The sequence below is a fragment of the Meles meles genome, chromosome 10, assembly GCF_922984935.1.
Source record: "Meles meles chromosome 10, mMelMel3.1 paternal haplotype, whole genome shotgun sequence".
NCBI classification, from domain to species: domain Eukaryota; kingdom Metazoa; phylum Chordata; class Mammalia; order Carnivora; family Mustelidae; genus Meles; species Meles meles.
This window is the reverse complement of record NC_060075.1, coordinates 47,977,421-47,992,081: the sequence shown is the minus strand read 5'-3', so window position 1 is coordinate 47,992,081 and position 14,661 is coordinate 47,977,421. Positions and strand designations below refer to the sequence as shown.

Here is a 14,661-nt window from a genome sequence, read left to right as displayed (position 1 = left end):
ACCATCAATTAACCTTAGATGGGCATTACCTGTGCATTTTGGGAATCTCCCTATTCCTTATCATCCATTGGCTTCCCGACCGCCCATTCTTGCCCAAGGTATTTTTAGAACAAAATGACAACAGAATGATTTAAGAAGACCATGGCAGGAAGAAGGTGGTAATTGTGACTGTTCTGCACAAAGCTGCATGGAATTTAAAAGTTGGACCTTCCCTGCAAACATTTGTTTCCTGCACATAAACAGGAACACCACACAGAGTCACTGGCACTTATTTTTAGAAAAAAATCTAAAAGATGCAAAAAAAAAATTTTTTTTAAAGTACATTGTTTGTAGGCTCACTTGTCTGCCCTGGGGCAGCAACCCCAGCCCCTGAGGGTTAGTGTCCTACGAGGGCGCTCTTGCCCGCCTACCTGAGCGGGGAAGAACCAGAAGAAAAGGTTGCTGTTGTAGGTCTTATTCACGGTGAGGTAGCCAGCATAACTCTTCACATTCAAACCTGGGAAAGGAGGGACCAAACTCTTTCTTTTTCCTAGTGGAAGAACAAATTTACCCAAGGATTAGAGAAATAATACAATGTTAGCCAGTTCCATCTCAGCCCGTCTTCTCCCTCTCAGGGGCCAGGGCTGGGATGGAGCGAAGAGAAAGGCTACCAGGGGACTGGCACAAAGCTGCTTACTGAAGCAAATTCCAGCCTGCCCTGGTCCATTCCACATATTCAACATTCACAACCTAGCCAAGGATAACTGACATTTTTAACTTTTTTTTTTTTTTTGGTCCCCAAATGTAGTTTATGAGCTATAATAAGAGATATTTTTTTTTTAATTTTTTTTTTTTTTTTTAAGCTCCACTCTAAAAGGTAAATCATGGTATTCACATTTGAGCCACTGGGAAGGCCAGGGCAGAAGTCACCCAATCCCAAAACACGAGGCAGTTGAAAGAGAAACAACACAGCTATGTAGCTTAGCCTCCGGAAGGCGTATATTCTCCACACTCTCCTTATCATGAAAGCAAAAGGCCTGCCACTTCCATTAAGGGAAATGGGCTGACGCATGTGGGCAGCGGGGAAGGCAGGGGAAGGTAGGGTGGGGCAGCCAGTGAAACCAAGGCTGACCTTGTGGCTACTTGGAGGAAGCCAAATAGTATAACAGGATGGTTGTAGAGGGCAGAGGTTATGGCTTTTTTATGGCACCAAAGGGACAGGGACAGGGAGGGGGAAAGAGGGACTACTCAGATAGCTTGAGGACACCCAGAAGTTTACAAAACTAAGAGGAGCAAACTTTTTGTTTGTTTGTTTTAAGATTTTATTTGTTGGAGAGAGACAAAGAGAGAAAGAGAAGCAGACTCCTTGCCGAGCACAGAGCCCCATAGATCCAGGGCTCAATCTTAGGACCCTGCAATCAGGACCTGAGCCCAAACCAAGAGTCAGATGCTCAACTTCCCGAGCCACCCAGGCACCCACAGAAGAGCTAACACTTCAAAGGAAACAGTACTGAGGGCTTTATGTTATGCAATAGGTGTAATTATTGTTCCCCACTTTACAGATGAGCTGAAGCTCAGAGAGGGTAAGTAACTTGCCGGACATCACACAGCTAGTAAAGGAGAGCTGGGAGGCAAACCTAGCAGTCAGGCTTCAGAGTCTGCTCTTTCCCTCACCCTGCTATGCTGCTTCTTGACCACAGAGTTAGTCAGAAAGTATGGATGGCAGGGGAGCAGAAACAGGAACAGTGATTAGGAACAGAATGGAGAAGAAACAAGAAAGAGATGGCAGTGTGTAGAGGGAACTGAAAGAGGGGTCTGGGTGAAGAGAGCTTCCTTAGTGGTGACAAAGCAAGTGTCCCCAGTAAAAACTATTGATTCAAGAAAAGCTATTTATATCTGACACATACTAAGTTTGGCAGAGAGGAAAAAGTCAGGAAGCTTGGTCCTGATTCACCCATGACACCAGCTAAGCTGTGAAATGCACCTGCTCATCAGGAACAAGGAGGACCTGGGAGCAGAGGAGATGGTAGGACAAAGGCAGGGTCTCAACGGCAGTTTCCAGACAGTCCTGCTAAGCTAGCAGAACAGGAAGAACGGGGTTTCTCAATCGGGCAGACCTCGGTCTGTAATTTTGACCAGGCTCCCTGACAAGTTGCTTTATCTCTCCGAGTCTCTCTTTCCTCTTGTGCAAAGTGTGGATACTGATTTCCTCCCCCACCCTCACCCTGGGCTTTCTGCAAGGATCAAATGAAGAAAGCTACGTGTAAAATGAGGGTGCAGGGGGCTCCTGGATGGCTCAGTTGGTTAAGCAACTGCCTTCGGCTTGGGTCGTGATCCCGGAGTCCTGGGATCGAGTTCCACATTAGGCTCCCAGCTCCACTGACTTAATGTGCAAGTGTGCAATAAATATACACACATACATTCTATCTGCTTTACATCATTCTAGAGTATTCATAGATCAAGCTGGGATTTAGAAATGTGAAAAGGCCATAACAGTGAAAAGGAAAATAAAGATACAATGGTTTTAAGAATAGAATGCTATAGAATAATAATGCTTAGCTAGTTAAGTACTTTAACTTTGGAGCAAACTATAAAGGTTTTGAAATAAATGGTACTGTAAGGAGTGCTTACTGTGATACTTGTTAAATATTATTAGTCAGTTTTTCGATAATAGCACTGACCTAAAATATATGGTGATAGTAACACAGCCCTCACTGTCCTAGAATTCCTCTACAGGGCCAGCTACAGCTATCCAGTGTCTTTGTAAGTATGTCAAGAGTGGTGTTGAGCAGCTTCTTAAAAGACAACTAGCTTAAACCTACTTCTCCTTATGTGGCTACGTCGGTCTGCTTCTCTCTCTGACCTCCCTTCTCATGCTCTCTCACTCTGTCTCTCTCTCAAATAAATAAATAAATAAATAAATAAATAAAAATGAGGGCACAGGCGAGGGAAGAGAATATCATCGCTAGCCAATGGGCCACCCTACCTGCAGTCTGGAAGACTGCTTTTTTCTGGCTTAGTTCGGTTTCCCTAGGGAAGACTGCAAAACTCAATCCAGCTTCTCTAGCTCTTCCCAAGCTCTTCCCAAAGAGACTTAGCCTTCTCTGCCAGAAAAAGGCAAAGAAAAAAGAAAGGGAGAGGAACATTTTAAGAAAAGGAAAAGGGGGAAAAAAAAAAAAAAAGGAAAGGAAAAGGGAAATGTATGGGAACGCGGTATGTGCCTGCCTTCCTCCTTGCTTCTGCTCTCAATTAGACCAAAGAAGGATCACCTTCCAGGGCTGGGCAGACTTTCAAAACTTCTTTTTTTTTTCCTGTTCCTTTTCTTTCTTTCTTTTCTTTTCTTTTTTTCTTTTTTTGCCATTTAAAAATTGAGATATAATGGATGTGTAACATTATATTAGTTTCAGATGTACAACCTATAACCATTCGATATTTGTATATATTGTGAGTGGTCACCACAGTGTCTAGTAAACAGCCCTCCCCATACACAGTTACGTTTTTTTTTCTTATAAAGAGAACTATATTTAAGATCTATTCTCTTAGCAGCTTTCAGATGTGCAATATGGTGTTGTTAACTATGTCTACTGACTAATAACTATTACTAACCACTACTAACTACTAACTACTAACTAATATGTCACTATGCTGTACATTATCATATCCCCAGGACTTAATTTCTTTTCTAACTGGAATTTTGTACCTAAAACACTTTTGACATATTTCCCCCCAAACTCTTAATCTTCTCCAATCAGAGAACCTCAAAAAGGAGGAGCGAGAACTGGAGATGGAGGGGTTGAGAATACGTTGAGATGTGAATCACAGAGAGGTAAGTGAGCGGGAGAGGATTTGAAAAAGAAGACAAAGAAAAATGAGGAAGGTCGAAGTAGGATGAGAAAAAGGAAATACATCATAGAAAGGAGCTGAAGGGAATGGAAGATGGGAGAGAGATGATTGAATCAATATATCTCTCTGAGGCCAGCCCAGCACAAGGTCCACTGGCCTGCTCTGAAAATGACTCCAGTGCTCCCCCAGCCGTCCTTTACTGAGGCTTCCAAAGATGTTTGTCTGCTCCCTTTTACTTACTCAGGTGCATTTCCTGCTTTCCTTCTAGATCAGGGACTACTGGAAAGCAGGGAAATTGCCTTGTTTATCTTTGTATCCACAGGGATGCTGACTTAAGAACTTAAAGACATTCAATACACACTTTTTACTGAATTTAGTGAATGGATGGATGAATTGATAAACTAAAACCTGGCAAACTGACAACACTGTAAGATGAACATATTTCTACAAAAATCTGCTAAGGAAGGGAGTCTTATGAAGATATTAAGAATTTAGAAGAACTTTTCCCTGGCCCACAAAAATGTGTTTCACCCCATTTCAATTTTTAAATTTCCTTTAACAAAATCATGGGTGGCTCAGTGGATTAAGCCGCTGCCTTCGGCTCGGGTCATGATCTCGGGGTCCTGGGATCGAGCCCCGCATCGGGCTCTCTGCTCAGCGGAGAGCCTGCTTCCCCCTCAATTTCTGCCTGACTCTCTGCCTACTTGTGATCTCTCTCTCTCTGTCAAATAAATAAATAAAATCTTAAAAAAAAAATAATTGAAAGTTCTTTCAACTAAAATGATATTTCATATTTTCAAATGTTTGGTTTATCCTTCCAAAGCCTACTGATGAAACGTGGAAAATAAACTCCCAAGATTTTAGGAGTTTCTTACTTCCTGGAACCATGACTCACAATACAAATGTTCAAAACAGTTAAAAAAAGGAGAAGGTTTTCTTTGAAGTGATTTCACTTCCTCCGTATTATTTACTGCAGTTACCAATGTTTGTGATATTAACACTTTGAAAAAGATTGGAGTGTGACCAAAGAAGGACTTGAACTAGCCAATCAGGATGTACCTCACATTTACAAAGACTCCAGTACAAGACAAGACACTGCCAGACTGTAAGTAATAATAAAGACCTAATTAAAAAAATAGTCTTTAAAGTTTGTGAGAAGGCAGTATCTGTAAATATTTTAAAATTTGCCTCCTTTATTCATTTTGTTTTAAGGGTTTCCTCTAGCTGCAGAGAAAGTAAACGTGTAATTACAATTACACAAAATTAAACCAGCTAATTGGGAGATTAAAAAAAAAAAACAAAAAATTCCTTGTCTTTTTGTGAATTACTATCTATCTCAAGAATGTTCCATTGTGATACTAAGACTCACGTTCCTAAGGTTTTGACAGACTCAATAAACAAAAGGGATTTGGGGGAATGAGCTGACCATCTGTCCAGAGTTTCCTGAACTTTCAGTAAAGCGGATGAATAAAATTATCTTTAATTATGTTATCAGGACTGCATTTGAATACCCAGATGTACGAGATTTTGGATTAGCTACTTAAAATTCCATTCAAAAATTTTGACTGCGTAACAGAACTTTAGAAAGTGACATTACATCAGATTTTACTATTTTAGATGTTGTTGCTCATCCGATGGTGAGCCATCAGACTTGGCACAGAAGGACAGAGGATGAAAACTGCCCCCACCCCCCAGGAGCTTTCTCTGGTACTGCTCATGACCACAAAGGTGAAATGCTTCTAGGCAACAAATACAGGAATGGGAGGGATGTGGACGGTTTCTCAGATGAGCTTCCCCATATTCTTTTGACTTGGTTCTTCCAGATGTGATACAGACACACCACCACAGTCCCTTTCACCAAATGCCTCCATTGGAACTGCTTTCCTTAGTACATGCACATCCCTCTATACCTGCCCAAATCTCACCTAGCACCTTCAAGTCTGGATCTAGTCACACAGTGCAGAGGCTCATACCTTGGGCTCTGGTGTCAGCAGAGATAGCTTTTAATTCTACCTCTGTCACTTACTATCTTTAAACAACCCTGACCAAGATACTTAATTTTCTGGGCCTCAGTTTTCTCATCTGTAAAATGGGAACAATACTTATACCTTCTTCACTAGGGTTGCTCTGAGGATTAAATAAACTAAGGTGTGGGTAACACCCATGTTTGGCACATATTCAGGTCTAAAACTTAAATTGTACAAATTTTATCTAGTGCCTATTACATATAGAAACTGTGCTGGGGGGTGCCTGGGTGGCTCAGTCGGTTAAGAATCTGCTATCAGCTCAGGTCGTGATCCCAGAGTCCTGGGATCGAGCCACATGTTGGGCTCCCTGTTCAGCAGAGACACTGTTTTTCCCTCTGCATGCTGCTCCCCCTGCTTGTGCTCTCTCTTTCTCTTTCTGTCAAATGGATGGATAAAATCCTTAAAAAAAAAAAAAAAGAAGAAGAAGAGAAACTATGCTAGGTCCTGGGCATATAATTATTAAATATTAGTCATTTGTTATTTTGACCACTACACTATTACTGTTTTCTGTACTATACCAACCAATAGGATAGCCTTCTTCTCAAAATTTCCATTATGCCTACCTCGAATGTAATAATTTAGTGGTTTAGTACTCACTGTTTTATTCCTTAATTGTTTCATGTGTGTGCATCTGGTCACATCAGAAGAGCACAAGTATCTTGGGGCACCTGGGTGGCTCAATAAGTGTCTGCCTTCAGCACATGATCTCAGGGTCCTGAGATCGAGTCCTGCATCAGGATCCCTGCTCAGCTCTCTCTCTCCCTCTGCTTTCCCCACCCCTTGAGTGCTCCTCTCTCTCTCTCTTAAATAAATAAAATCTTTAAAAAAAGAAGAAAGAGAGCACAAGAGTCTTAAACAAAGGAAAATAAATTATAGCAGGCATATCACAGAGAAGTCAGAAAATTTGAGTCCTAAATGCATCTCAGGTACTCTTATCTGCATTTCCTTGGGCAGTTCATGTAAGGTATTAAAATCTCGAATTCCTCATCTGTGGATTAGTAGGGTTGATTATGAGTATTCAACTCTTGTTCAGCTCTAAACTAAATTATTTGCTTTGATTTCCTGTTAATGAACATAATCTAAGTCTCACTCTCCAAGAATCCAACATGAATGCCTGTGATCCATTTTGGTGGATTTGGATGTTTATTTGCCTCTTCATATTTGTCTCGTGATATGAGCCTGAACTATTTTCCACATCAAGTAAAAATAAATCTTTTTTAAAAAAAGGACTGACTACATTCTCTGACTACATCATCATATATACACTAGTGTACACTGACCACATTATCAAAGTTTTTCACCATTTCTTGGAAAAAAGATAATGAGACCTGGAGTCAGTATGTATGTCAGAAAAAGACATGTCAGCAGGACTCAAATGCAACCCTTAAGATACAAGAATGTGTTGGTTTTAAAGGAAACAAAACAAAACAAGACAAAACAAAAATGAGGATATCCTATTAGCTATGAGAAAATTTCAAATGAAGAGAAGTTGCTTTATTTTAAAACTTAACAGAGTCCACACGCTTATTTTATTTCCCTAAAATATCCAGTATCACTTCCACACATTCTCCTGCTATCAACCAACTTACCAGCCTCACAGCCATTAATTCGGTTTTCTCTCCTATGAGGAGAGATAAACTTCAGTCCTTCAAACTGAACACCTCCATCTATGGGCCAGCCGCCATGTTGCTCATCTACTTAAAGAAAGTACTCCTGGGGCACCTAGGTTGCTCAGTCAGTTAAGCATCTGACTCTTGATTTCAGGTCATGTCATGCATGATCTCAGGGTTGTGGGACTGACCCATGTAAGGCTCTGCCCGTGTAGACCCCTGTAGAGTCTGCTTGTCCCCCTGCCTCTGCTCCTCCACCTGCTCTCTCTCTCTCTCGCTCGCTTGCTAATAAGTAAATACAATCTTAAAAAAAAAAAAAGTAAGCACTCTGAAATAGTTGCCCCACCTTCTCCTGGAGCATTTCTATCAGCAAACACATGGTCTCTTACCCTCTTAAAGACTCTTCCTGACTCCATAGCACCCTCCAGCCACCATCCCATTTCTCTGATTCCTTATACAAACAGCACCTCAGGCTAGCTGCCTATATACCATTTTATATTTCAGGAGCCTATTGATGTCCAGAAAGATTAAGTAATTTATCTACACAGTGATTTACTTAAATATAAAGAACCATTAAGAGCAGAGATATACCATAAATTTCAGTCTCTGATGATACCAAATAACACTTCTTTCCTATTAATAGTAACAGAAAACCTCACAATGCCTAAATAAAAATCACTTGCAAACACTAATATTTAGGGAAAAATTTATAGGTTACAAAGAGCCTTCAGGTGCATTTTCTCCTCTGATTCTTAACATCCCTGCAACGTGACTAAGTGATTATTTGTCCATCTAGTTAAGGAAGAAACTGAGGCCTAGGAGGTTTGGGGAACTTGCCCGGCCAAGGGGCCCAACACGATGCCTGTGGTCATAGAGAGGAATGAGGTTGTTTGGGTGTGAATCTTGAAGCTACCAGCTGGTGTCCAGCTGAGTCTGGCAAGTAACTGAATCTCTTCCTGCTTTAGTGTTTTTGTGTGTCAAATGGGTATAGCTCCCTGGGTTGTGGAGATGCTTACATGAGTTTATGTAGAATCCTTGGAACCGGTAACTGACATTTATCAAGTTCTAAGGCTAATATTCACTTCATTAGGGGTGCCTGGGTGGCTCAGTGGGTTAAGCCTCTGCCTTCGGGTCAGGTCATGATCTCAGGGTCCTGGGATCGAGCCCCGCATGGGGCTCTCAACTCAGCAGGGAGCCTGCTTCCCCCACTCTCTCTCTGCCTGCCTCTCTGCTGACTTGTGATTTCTGTCAAATAAATAAATAAAATCTTTTAAAAAAAATAGTCACTTCATTAAGTGTCCAGCTGTGGACAGGCACTATGCTATATTTTTAAATAAATAGAATTGTTGGGCCTCCACCACTAGATAATCTGTCTCTGATAAACTCTCATTTTAGCTCAAAATTCTGATAACATAGGACATCAAACCATTAATATTTGAAATAAAACAACTGAGTAAAAAGAAGGTATTTTGAATCCTGTAAGATGACTGCTTTAAAAAAATAAAAAACCTGTTGAAAATTTACCAGTGGTTTTCTGATTTTATGAGACTTACCTTCTGCGAGTTTTCCAGCTTCAATGTAGGAAGTAAGAAATAATGGCTCTCCTACATCTCCCTTACGTGGTACGGAAACCCGAGCTTTTTTGTATATAGAGTGAAAGAGTCCATCACCACCAGGGCTGAACATGAACATGGTCACCAAAACAGTCACCTTCCACATGGCACCAACCATTCCTTCTAGTCCTGGGAGGAAAACAACAAATGATTTTGAAGAGTAAATATTGACCCAGGCTTTTTACATATAAGATCTTCATTTATTTCATTCAAAAAATAGGTATATTGAAAAAAGAAAAGTATATTGTGTGTGTTAAGCACCTTGGATACAACGAATAAAACAGACCCAATCCCTGCTTACACCAAAGTGGGCAGTCCAAGGGAGAAGGAGGCACTATCCAGGTTTATATTTGTATTTCCAAATATAGAGAGACAATTTCTATTTCTAAAACTGTGGTCTGAAAAGTAAATTCAATGCAGGATTAGCTAAAATTTCAAGACAACAGGACTCTGTAATTGATCACCAGGTGAGTGGTAGAGACAGTTATCTACCACAGGAAGGGAGAGGATTGAGAAGACTGAGAGAACTCAGGAAGGCCTTACCAAGGTCGCGGATGTGCGTAAAAGGCGGATGGAGCCCAAATGGGCAGGAGAAATGGGGAAGGCATCACTGATGGGTGGAAGAGCTTGAGCAAAAGGGAGATATGAGTTGTACATGGAAGAGAAATTATAAAAATTTAAAACAAACAAAACAAATTTCCATCTACCTCTTCTCTCTCTACAAATCATAAACTTTGCATCCGAGAACAAAAAAAGAAAGAAGGAAGAAGACGGTCCAAGGACTATCTATAGGTCCCTTCCCCTCTAGCTACCCGATAAGCAAACTCAAGAGCTACGCTTCAAACGCTTCAAACTTCAAACACAGCTTTTTAAAGGTCTTCGAATCTGATGTTTGTCTAGAGTATTCATCTCAGCTGATAATAATAATGGCTTAAAATTATATGATTTCCCTAAACTTGTACATAAACATGTAATTTGAATTTACAATGGGCTTTCCCATGTGCTTCCAGCTGATCTGAATATCTTAATAACCCGACCAGGAAATCAAAAGTGATTATCACCAATTTTAGATAAGGAAAATTTGACTCAAAGGAATGCCTCATCCTAGGACTGCGGAACCCAGTCAAGGCCAAGATCAGGTTAAGGCGAGTCAGGTGTACAGGCAGGGCTGGACTGCAACTTTTTCTAAAATTTTGATGTTTTGTTTATCATGGATTTTTTTCTTACATTAATTTTGATTTCCCCCCCCAAATATTGCATTAAAATACTATGTATCATGATTATTGAGTTTTTGGCACGCTCTTAAATTTTACCCTGGGCAAAGGCCTCACCTGGTTCACCTTAATCCTTAATTCTAAGAATTATGATCCTACATCAGTACTATTATTACTCTGCCTTACTACTATTTAAGCATGATCCAAATTCTTAGCTCTAAAGTCTAAGTAAAGTACACGAAACAAATAAATACTTTACTCACTCAGGTTTCTGGATGTAAAAAGAAATATACAATTATGTGAACATAATGCCTGCTTTGGACTGTTAAAATACTGCTTTAAAATACCATGCCATTAAAACATCTTAAAAACACAAAATATATAAAAATCTATTACCACATGCTTATCACAACCCAAACTGGCATAACATGAAAATACTGGTTATAACAAATTTTAGATACATTTCCCCAATAAGATAGATATTTACCATTATAATTTGATCAAATATACAATGCTTGTCAAATCTTTCATGATTGACTTAATAGAATTCCCCATACTTCATGTAAACAAGCCCAACCAAATATAATCCATAGCTAAAAAATGGCTTTGCCTATAATAAGGAACAAAATGAATTTAAAACCTGAAATTAGTCCCAAGAATCCCAAGAGTAGTGACCACTATGGAGCTGATAAAACATTTTTTAAAATTATGTGAACTTGTTATACTGATGTTTTAATAACATAGCTACTTTCAAGGAATACTTAAAATCAACAATCTTACTCTCTAACTAGTTCAGGAAAAAAAAAATCTGTGAAAGTAAAAAAATAGGGGAAGAAGCTCTTCCAGTAAGAGTTTTTTTGTTTTTTGGTTTTTTTTCCTGGCGGCAAGAAACTAATCAGGCCATCTAATTTCTCCATCTTCCTGTTGCAAACCTCCAGCTCCCTTTAATGGAAGTCATTAATATTTAAATAACCAGGGCAGTAACAACACTTCCCTTGTAAGCAGATGTTGACTCAAAGATGTTAAAGGAGGAAAGAGGTAAAACTCATCTTGTTAATTGACATACATCTAATACATAAAAGTAAGAGTTGGGTCAATTTAGTAGATCTCATTAACATTTAATCAAATAACTATTAGAGTCATGGTTTCTCATGCCGGTGAATTAAAGCAACAACATACTTCATTTCATAATTCTCACTTAACAATCAGAATTCCTGAACCGTGCTTGGCTGTCATCTTTCTTCATGAAAATGAGAGCTATTATCATGAATGGAGAAGTGTTGTTTCTTTTTTTTTCTTAAATTCTTCTCAAATGTTTTCGTTTACCCTAAATTAGCTCAAATCTTGTAATGTATTAAACATTTATTGAGTACTTTCTAAACAAAACACCCTGTACTAGAAGCTATTGCCCAAAGAAAGTGAAAAAAAATTAACCGTACAATTTACCATGTCTATATGAAATAATATGAAAACACTGATGCTATTTCCAGTTCAAATATATCATATTGAAGGATTCAGGCAAACTGTTCCTCCTAATGTTTAGAAACATAAAATCTAAGTAAATACAAAGCAATATTGGCAGAATTAAATAAGCTAAAGGTCAAAAGCATATGATTTATTGAAATCATCTTACTAAACCTTAAATATTACAGTTGGAAACCTTCTGTCCAAAGCACAATGTTTTTCTATAAACACAGCTATTTAACACAGTGATCCTTAGAATAATAAAAACTGTCAACAATGTAAACAATTTAAGATAAGTAAGTTGGTGTACACCAAAAAGATGGAATTATACACAGCAATTAAAATGATAAGAATATTTTGGAAAATATACCAAAATACTAGGCAAAGAAGAGCAGGCTACTATATTGGATATATGGTAGTTTCTCTAATTAATACTTTTTTAAAATTTCTAAAGTTTCTACAATAATGACTCTTATAATTAGAAAAAAATAGTTTTCGGTTTTGCTTTTGTTAAGATAAACTGAAGCAACTGATAGACATGGCAAAAAAATGCTTGTTCCTTATTCCTTGTTACTACCTGGTTATGACCTCTTGCGTTTCCTAGGAATAAGGGTTCTGTTTGTCTTTTTAGAATACATTCTTCTTTCTCTAACATTCTATGAGGATGCGTCTTGATCTCCTAAAGCCATAGAACTTCAAGACTCAAAGTACACTTTCTCTTTGGCAAATGAGAAAGCTCTGCATAAATGTGAGATGCTGTTATAATAATAATTCCTATAATTATATTGTATTTAATTCTGCCTGGAATCAAGTCCATGACAAATGTGCACATAGTTGGTATTGGCAAATATCTGTTGAACTGATGTGTCTAAATAATGAATCATATTTTAGACAGATATGAGATATTAGAGATTCATGTGGCCTAATTCTTTCATCTTGGAGACTAAAATCGGAGCCAGAGAAGTACGTAAGTGACTTATGATTACACCACTGGTGAGTAATAGTGCCAAGACTCAAAGCCAGGATCTATTTATGGCTCTTACATCAAATCTGTTTTCCACACTCCATCCTTGGTTACAATTATATTCAGATATTCTGTTATTATCTCAATAGATAATTAACAGCCTGTAAGAGTCTGAAACCCCTTTCAGAGATCATTAGAGCATGCAATAAAAAGTGACAAATGAATAAACAGAAATATTAATAAGTCAATCTTCCTAGAGAAATTTGGTTTTTAGAAACAGACACTAATCCAGGTTCTGGCAGCTCATTCATCAACACTTCGGTGAGACGGTGACTTCTCTGGGTCCCAGTCAAACCAGTGTTCAAACCAGTGGTTACCTTTCCAGGAGCTTTGAGACAAAGCCATGGTTAAAAATTAAATTTACCATTTAATAAGCCCTCTTTAAAAACATAAGTAATAAATACTCAAAGCTTATCACTTCATAACTATTTACTACATTTTACCATGACTCCAGGGCTATGGTTTTTGTATGTGATGGACAAATTCCATAACGGTTTGCTACAGCGCATTTCTTTCCAACTCTTTGTTCAGGAACATCTTGCTGGTATCTTGAAATCAGCCCTGGTGGGAGTATTTACACCACAGAAATCAGCAAAGATTCCCACCCCCAGAGAACTGGTTCCTAAAGATTTACCACACACGGTGGTCTCTTATCCCTCATTTGAAAAAATGAGCTGGAAACTACTTTCCATCACACTCCAATTCCAATTGAAATAATCAGCAGAAGAGACAAAGGGGAAAACCCTGCCAAGTTGTCCTAGTGTTTGAAAGCAACCATTAATAGGTCAGATATGCAAGCCTTCTGGAAAAGAAACCTGAAAAAGCCACTTTTCGGAAACTGTGTGTTCTACCGATGAAGAAAGAATCAAAAACAAAAACTCCAGAATGAGGACAAGGAAACAAAGTGTCCAGCCACTCTCTGTTCTCTCCTTCCCACTTGCCTATTTTATATGATAATTATTCCAACCAACAGATAGGAATTGCTCACATAATAAATGCTGTACCTGCAATAAAATAGCTATTTGGATTCCCCTGTCCATATTTAACTGGCCTTAGTAGCTCCCAACGTTAAAAAAAAAAAAAAAAAATCCCCCGAAACAAAACCAAACAGGCCAACTAGTAACAGACATTTCCATGAAATCTGCAATAAAACAAAGGTACGAGAAAGTGGTTCCTCTACTCTACAAAGATGTAAGCACATCTCGAGATTATTCAAGCGTATCCCAAGCACCCGAATCCTATAACAGAGCTATTATGCAACCTTCTACTAAATACCAATTCTAGCTGTTTTGCTAAAAGATTCCAAACCAGTGTTTTATTTGTTCATTTGGATAAACAAGCCTTTATCTAAATAAGCCTTTATTCTGAGGAATCCACTACTCATTTTCCTTAAGACATCATTTTAATTTCTCAAATTGATGTTCGAAGCGCTCTTTCCCCAAGAAAGACCCAGTACCAGACATACCAGGTGGGAGGTGATAAACCTTCTGCTGAGGGGGCATTGAGAACATGCCCATCTCCTTCTCCCAGACCACCCCTCTGGCATCAGACAAGGGTGTCTAATCTTGCTAATGACTCAGTCATTCCCATCTCTGCCATCGTATTTTTGGACTCATAGGAAAGGGAGATATGTGGCAGGTAGAGGATGAAAAGAATCAGAAAGAGGAGGAATAATATCATCTGACTTTATCTCAAAGTCTCACTCCAGAGAAAAGGAAAATTTGAATGGGGGTGGGAAGTTAGAAGTAGACATGTCCCAAAATGTTAGTAACGGCTTTGAAACAAAAAGACATCCTTATGAGGCCTCATCAGTAATAGCTACCAATCACTGAACATTCTCTATATTCAAGGAAATGTGCTAATTGCTTTATATTTTTATTTCTGACC

The 14,661-nt window shown here is 38.8% G+C and overlaps 1 protein-coding gene across 1 annotated transcript in view; it reads right to left on the bottom strand.

Annotated features, from left to right (window-relative positions):
* The window catches only part of CPVL (carboxypeptidase vitellogenic like), a 131,033-nt gene that overhangs the window by 94,842 nt on the left and 21,530 nt on the right, over positions 1–14,661 (bottom strand). Inside the window, exons 2-3 of the mRNA XM_046019973.1 lie at positions 9,013–9,201; positions 411–529 (exon numbers count right to left, since the gene is read on the bottom strand). Of these exons, the coding sequence (XP_045875929.1) occupies positions 411–529; positions 9,013–9,190 (297 nt within the window). The 5' untranslated portion in view covers positions 9,191–9,201. The remainder of the gene's footprint in view (positions 1–410; positions 530–9,012; positions 9,202–14,661) is intronic.